At 33.4% G+C, this 7,960-nt stretch overlaps 1 protein-coding gene across 1 annotated transcript in view; it reads left to right on the top strand.

Annotated features, from left to right (window-relative positions):
* Window positions 1-1,658: 1,658 nt before the first annotated feature.
* Window positions 1,659-7,960, top strand: part of LOC139963799 (A disintegrin and metalloproteinase with thrombospondin motifs 1-like) — a 31,008-nt gene continuing 24,706 nt past the window's right edge. The window contains exon 1 of the mRNA XM_071964960.1: window positions 1,659-1,914. Within this exon, the coding sequence (XP_071821061.1) occupies window positions 1,825-1,914 (90 nt within the window). The 5' untranslated portion in view covers window positions 1,659-1,824. The remainder of the gene's footprint in view (window positions 1,915-7,960) is intronic.

Genomic DNA, 7,960 nt, shown 5'->3' with positions numbered 1-7,960 from the left:
TGCACCATGCACATGTACTTCCATTCATGCTCTTCAACATGCAAGCCATAAAAAACAGATTCTGATTGATAACATATCAGAATAGATGTTCTCCTACTGCAATATTTGGCACTTTTCCTGAGCTAGGTGAACATCTGGGCGGATTGATATAGACTCTAATAGGAGTATGACATCATATAGACTAATCATTGTTCACCTTACACGGGAGATTGGTCACGCTAGTTCAAGAGCAATGTAATTGGTTATTTGTTATTAGTACTGGTTAAGGACCATAGATAAAAAACGAATACAAATCGAATTACTCACTCAGAGCTGATACAAACACCCCCATGCATGCATTGCTCAATTAACAATGTAGTGGTCTTGTCGACATCCTATTGGACGATAAGACAAAGAAAGTGGATGGATTTACTGCGAATTTAAACCAATAGAGAGTGTTTACTCACCACCGCATTTTACCGATGTTTGTATTGTTCAATGAACAATGACCATGGTCAGTTATAAGGACCTTAACAATGACTAGATTATTGGCCTTTCCGGAAAGGACAATACAGCAGTCACTCCAAAGTTCACAAGAGATAGGCTAATGACAATCTTAACAGTTCACAGTTATTCTGTAACCGAACATGCTTACAAGTAAAATACATGAATTTAAACCTTGGTCCTTTGGTTATTAGTTCACGTAACAATATATTACAAATAAAATCTCTCGGTCATCGTATGATACTGCAATATAGGTAAACCTTCGTTGATAATTACACGGTCACCTTACAGATGTAACGGTTTTTTCTTAATCCTTCTTGGAATGCCTCTTTTCTTGTAACATAATATCAATAATTTTTTTAGTTAATCCCAGGATCACTCTTTTGATTGAAGGAATCTTTACATCGGCCTTGTCTCTAGTTCATTAAGTTGAGTAACTGAAGGAAAGAATTCGGCCTTCGAAGCTATATTTGGGTCAAAAAGGGAGCACCAACCCTTTTTTTCTATAATAGTGGAATTTGATTAAATTCAGTAAGAGACATTTAAATACGCTCAGTTTATATTAGTCATTACATAAACGTACGTTCATTTTTTTAGGCAGATATTCATAAATTGTTCATTTTCTTTCAAAAGTTTAATGGCAGGTGATATATTCATGCACCCTGCATATTATTTCGTCCATTCAATTTCAAAGATTTCCGGTGGACGGTTTTATTTTTTAATTTTGTTACTATTATTATAAAATGATTTTTTTTATCTTGCGAACTTTCAAATGAAACTATGTCATTAAAACGGAAAGCGTAGGAACATCACTTTTATCCGAAGGTACTCATTTACTTTATTTGATCTTTATGAAAGATTCTTGGGCGTATCGAGAAATCTTTCACAATGCAAGCCGTATACACTCACCGTGCAATATTGATTGTTTTTTCCTTTAACAATAGAAGGTACTAAATATTCAGAAAGCATATCATGATGACAAACACATATGATAGCCACAGCGAAATAATCAATTGTATTGTGTGTGTGTGAGTGTGTGTGTGTTTCTTGTCTGTAAGCAAACGTGTGTATACTGATTGACTCATTGTGTTGGTGGTAAAAACTGGTTCAGCTTGACTGATTTACCGGTAACAGCCTTAACTCTATAACAGCTGACTAAAAGTATATACAAAGGCATTTTCAATATAGCAGGTGTCTTTAGCAGACGTTAGTGAGCTGGACAACAAAAAAACAAGCAACTAGAAGAGAATAAACAACGTTAAACAACAGTCGTGTAGTGGAACTGGTATACTTCACACAAACCAGGTTAAGATTAAATGACTGAATTGACGGATAGACGAAATGGATCATCTCGTAAACGTATTGGCAATAATCGTATTATGGATTTCGTGTTTGTTCACCAATCGTGTACATTCGAGTGCAATCAACAGGGTGAGTACTTGAAAATGTCAATTAGGTCTGTTTTATATCAAGGAGTAAAAAAAGGAAAGAAATAAAAATATGTAAATTTTTATTTTGCGAAAATGTATCGATGATAAGTTAATTGTCTGGTCCAGGCTAACATCGTCGTCTATACAGTGGACCAAATTATTCAGAATGACCTCGCGGAGAAAATATGTAAAGTAAATATTTACTAAGAGGAAAAACTAAACCACTTTTGTTTTAACATATATTTATATATATATATATATATATATATATATATATATATATATATATATATATATATTTATATATATATATATATGTGTGTGTGTTTGTGTATATATATATATATATTTATATATATTTATACATATATATAACTATATATATTTCTATTTATATATATATTAATATATGTATTTATATGTATTTATTTAATTGAAAACGTAATGAGTTGGAAAATTTAGAACAGTGAAAAACTTCCAGTCTCCACCGGGATTCGAACCCGGGCCTCCCGCTTTATATGCGGACACCCTAACTAACTAGGCTATGGACGCTAATTGTCTGTCCAGAGGTTCGAAACCGGTAAGGAAGGTCGTAATTCCACTGTAGGCGTTTGTCACCTGTATCGAACAATACTAGTTCTGTTTTCGGTGACATATTTGCCTTACTCTAGAGATCAAACACGATTCTAACCAACTCGAAGTCATTTGTGATTCCTAAAGCCGGATCTCGAAAGAGATACTTTAAACAGACTTTTGGACGCTGATTGGTATGTTTAGAGGTCCCAAACCGGTAAGGAAGATCGTAATTCCACTGTAAGCCGTTTGACACCTATATATATATATATATATATATATAGGCCCTATATATATATATATATATATATATATAGGCCCTATATATATATATATATATATATATATATATATATATATATATATATATATATATATATATATATACATATATAAATATATATATATATATGTTGATACTAGATGAGACTAGTGGAACACTAGTAGTTGTAACTCGGAGTTTCACGCGTTATAGCGATCGTCAGACAACAGTTGTCTGACGATCGCTGTATATATTCCGCTCTGTCCAATGGACATAGAGCACTCTGCGCCAAGATAGACGCCAACCTACTATATATATATATATATATATATATATATATATATACATATATATATATATATATATATATATATATATATATTATATATATATATATTATATATTTATTAATAAAGTAATAAATAAAAAAATAAAAAAATAAATAAATAAAATAAAGTAAATATATATATATAATCATATGTAATATACATATAATATATATTATATTATATATTATATATGATTATATATATATATTTATTTAATTTAATTTAATTATTTTTTAATTTCTTAATGTATCTTTATTTATATATATATAATATATATAAATATATATATATATATATATATTATATATATATATATATATATATAAATAAAGTAATACATTAAGAAATTAAAAAATAATTAAATTAAATTATATAAATATAAATATAAATATATATATATAATCATATATAATATATAATACAATATATATTATATGTATATTATGTATGATTATATATTTATTTTATTTTATTTTATTTTTTATTTTTAAATTTATTACTTTATTAAAGACCGTTTTACATATATGGTACATAGGAATGTAATATAGCAGGCGTTTGGGGTATTTTGTTTATTGTACAGTGATAGGATGCGAATAAAACACTGTCAGAGTTCTCATACAAACAGTAATGTCAATGTGTCAGTGAACCAATAACAAGCTATTACCTTATTAATTTGTAGCGTTAATGTCCCACCATTTCATACATGTGTCTTTGTGTAAGAGGGATCCAGCCTCTCATTTTTGTGGTGAACTCTTTTTCCTTTAAAATCCTCGCAATATTCTGTAATGAATTCCCCAGCTCGTGAATGCTGACCTTGCATGCACTGTGCTATTGAGTTGAATCGGCGTCCCTGGTAATATATTTACAACTTATACCTATATATTCCCTCCTATTGTGAAGTATTTGTTATCCGTTGGACGGTACAGAAGCGAATAATACCATTTAAACAATAATGCATAGCTTTTGAAGTATAAACATCAGAACACACACATATTCCCACGGCGTTCGTGACAATATATACTATAGAGTGCTAAGGTTTTTAAGGTGACCGGTAAAAATAGCCTAAAACAACGGTTGTTAAATTCATCTGTACATTATTATGACGTTCTTTAGCTGCTTGAAAGGATTTTCTCGGGGCTGAAGTTGATTCCTTAGCAAAATAGCTGAAATTTTTCCGAATCTTTTGGCGAAAACTCACAACCTCACAGCATTCTGTTATGATTGTAAATAGGTTACTCATTCACTATACTGGCTACACCAAATCATATTTTTAAGGACGGAATTTTAATGCTTGGCAGGAGTGAGGAGAGAAAGGGATGGAGGATATTTACAAATTGTCTCATTTTGGTCGTCTTCTCTTCTTGGGTTTATTTTCAGGTTAGTACTCAATACGCGGAGTACTTTACAGGAAATGTGGTTATCAGGTCTGTAGTATAGGCTAGTGATAGTGTCATTTAATCGTCAATATTGATCTTTCTGCTACATAACATTACCTAGCAGGATTCTTGCATTCAGACGTATATTACTATTTTTTTGGCACCGACCGCCACTTCGGGCGTCTCTCCTTTCATTTGTTATCCTTTAAAGTAGCGGATTGTGAATGTCTGCCGCCAATCAAATTCATGGCATTTGCAAAATATAATATATAGTCACTTCTTTACATCGGACTTGTACTAGGAGTAAAACCGCATGGGAATGAGTACACGGACACGTATAACTCCCCGAGGGCGGCGAGTAGAATACGCAACTATCATGCTATAGCTTTAGAGAACGAGTAGAAAGAAGTACTTGATCTGAGAAAAGAACCAAGTTCAACATTCTAAGCACGAGGACCAGTATCCAAAAGTATCTGGTAAACTAGATTACCAAAATGCCCCGAGTACCACTGTGAGTACAAAAGAGTAGAAAAGAAATATACTTCACTGCAACATCATCATACAGAACGCTTTTCGATTTACAAGAGTAACTTTCCGAGGAGAAGTAAAATACACTTATGTCATTACTTGTGATTAAACCAAAACATGCATAGTCCTATACTTGAAATTGTTTGGTTATCCCCCCTGCAGTACTGCAGTGATATACAAGGTGCCTTATGATATTACCGCATGGACCGTTAAGCTCATAGAACTACCAAGTCGACGGGTAGTATGTATTGTGTGTACTCAAGTTGCTAAAATACACCGCTTTTGAACACACTTTGATGACTTTACTTAATTGTCAAAGTTAGGAGGAACAACAGAGGTGCCGCGTGAAGGTGTTGATATAAAACTGCAAAGTCAAAGTTACTTTTTTTTTTCTTCCCCCAGACTCATAATATAGCAAAGGTGTAGGGACCTATTCAAGTGTAGCTCACTAAAGATGAAGCCTCCAGCGTTCTTCTGAAATTTAATCAGATATAAGAAATAAATGTTGACTAAACAGAGCCTAATTTGTTGAAACTCTATAGGTTACCAATGTAGGAGTGATATGCAACACAGCGAACACACGCGCTTCACGCAACACCTTTCTCTACAAGGGTTGTCTCCATTTCGTCCCCTGATGTGGGCCAGTGGTCCTGCAAGCTCTTAAGCCCCCCACGAACCATCATTGTTCCTTAAGTCTTGGGTCACGACGCAACAGATACGCGCCCAATGCACTGATTCGAAGTTCGGAATGCATGAAAGCGAGCTTGAACTATTGACTTCATATTAAAAGAATAACTTAATCGAACTCTGTCGACAAGCTTCGAAAACTGTAGATATATCTTCCTAAGTCTGAAAAAATTCCCGCAGAAATATATATATCTTTTTGGTCCCGGACCCTCGCTGTACACCGCATTATATATATATATATATATATATATATATATATATATATATATATATATATATATATATATATATATATATATATATATATATATATATATATATATATATATATATATATATATATATATATATATATATATATATATATATATATATATATATATGCGATGCCAGCATGAACAGTGCGAAAGAGCGAGATATACAATAAGAACAGCGGCAAGTTAAATTGTCCTATGTCAGATGGTCTCAACGTGGGTTAGGGTTAGGTTTAGGGTTAGGGTTCGGTGTACAGACTGGATGTATAGACGGCATAGAGCAGGGGTTCCCTAACTGGGGTGCATGAACCGCAGGGGGTGCATGAGTCCATCCCAGGGGGTTCGTGAGACATTTCTTACAGTCAAACCTAGAGTACTTTTTTGTTGAACTAAAATATGATATATCATATAATTTATATGTACCTTATCGACAAACTCTTTTCGCGTTCCATACGCATATGGTGCCATAGTAGTACCGTTTCGTGCATTTTTAATTACATTATTTCAATATGAACTAGATCTTTTACGAAGCACTGTTTTGCGTATTATAGTGTAATAATGACTCAGATCGTGTCTCGAAAAGTTTGGGGTTCGTGGAAAACTCTGACATCCACAGGGGGTTCGTGGGGGGGGGGAATAAAGTTAGGGAAACCCTGGCATAGAGCATATAGTAGTGTCTGTTGTTTAAGTTGCTACACTGATGAGCTCCTTCTATATGACACTATTCGAAATATATGTCAAAGATCATTTGCTCACAAATTGTCTAGATTGCCAGTATTTCGATAGAATTTTGATAAAATGCATTTGGTTGGACTTAGAAAGAGTTAACTTTTTACAATATTAGTTAATAGTAAATCCTTTTTATGAGTATTTTTCTCTTGAAATATTTTCTTGTTTTTATTCACTTTGTGGAAGGGGCGTATAACAGACCTGATTGACGTAAAGATTGTTAAAAGGGGTGTTGAGGGGGGGGGGGGGGGCTAGGGAGTACAGTAGTCTATGTGCTACATGTCGTGCAATACACAGATTGGTGGTTGATTTTACCGCCGATTTATACAGCTTAAGTTGCTAATCATATCGTTGACCAATCTTTACTGACCAATTTATGAATATGCATTATAGTATACTGAAAGCATTTTCTGGTGGCTAAAGTTGATTGCTGAACAAAACTGCTGAAAATCTTCTGAATCTAACTGTGAAAACCACATCCTCATAGCATTTGTATCGCAAAGGTTATGAAGTTTTAAAATTTAGTGAAATGTTGCATCTGGCAACAGCAGAATGGATGACGTCATCAGGGCACTTCAGCTGAAGATGTCTTTGTTTTTCTTTATAAATTTGTCAATCATTTATGCACAAACAAGAACAATATTTCTACAAAGCAGATACATTTTGATGCAATTTTAAGTACAGAGAACTTTGACAGTTATGCAAACATCCAAAATGAATCAGGTTTCAAGGATAAATCAACAAGAAGATTATAATATCCTGAGTAAAGCTTCCAAAGAGCGTTTGCCCATATGACGTCACAGACCCCCTACTGTCATCCAACATCCTGGAGTAGTTGAAGGATTAGCCAGTCAAAATAAATTAGATTCAATCAACTATATATCGAGTTAGGGACATGATATTGAGATGGGGGTTTCAACTAGCAGTGTGGAATATTTTATTCTTCAATATATAAGTTTCACATTGTTTGTCACCAGAATACCCCTTTAAGTATTCAAGAGGCTCCAGTTATTATAGGGGGTAATACATATATTATTGACCTTGACATTACATCATATATAGTACCCATTGAACACTGTCAACTTTTGTCCAGAACGTTAGACGGCGTCTATCACCTTCATTAAAGTTATGACGTCAGCGGCAGTGCATTGCCAGTCGAAGAGCAGCTTGTGTTTGGTTTACTGGTTGCATTTAACACTTTCTTTGCGCGTTAGGTATTCTCATACGTTAAGCCATCGATATTTTACGTTTTGTTATTTAACACTTACTCTATACTAGTGTTAAATTCTCCAAGTAGGTGGATCGATAT

Source organism: Apostichopus japonicus, chromosome 22 (assembly GCF_037975245.1).
Source record: "Apostichopus japonicus isolate 1M-3 chromosome 22, ASM3797524v1, whole genome shotgun sequence".
Taxonomy (NCBI): Eukaryota; Metazoa; Echinodermata; class Holothuroidea; order Aspidochirotida; family Stichopodidae; genus Apostichopus; species Apostichopus japonicus.
The sequence above is the reverse complement of the archived record's forward strand: the minus strand, read 5'-3'. Positions and strand labels throughout refer to the sequence as shown.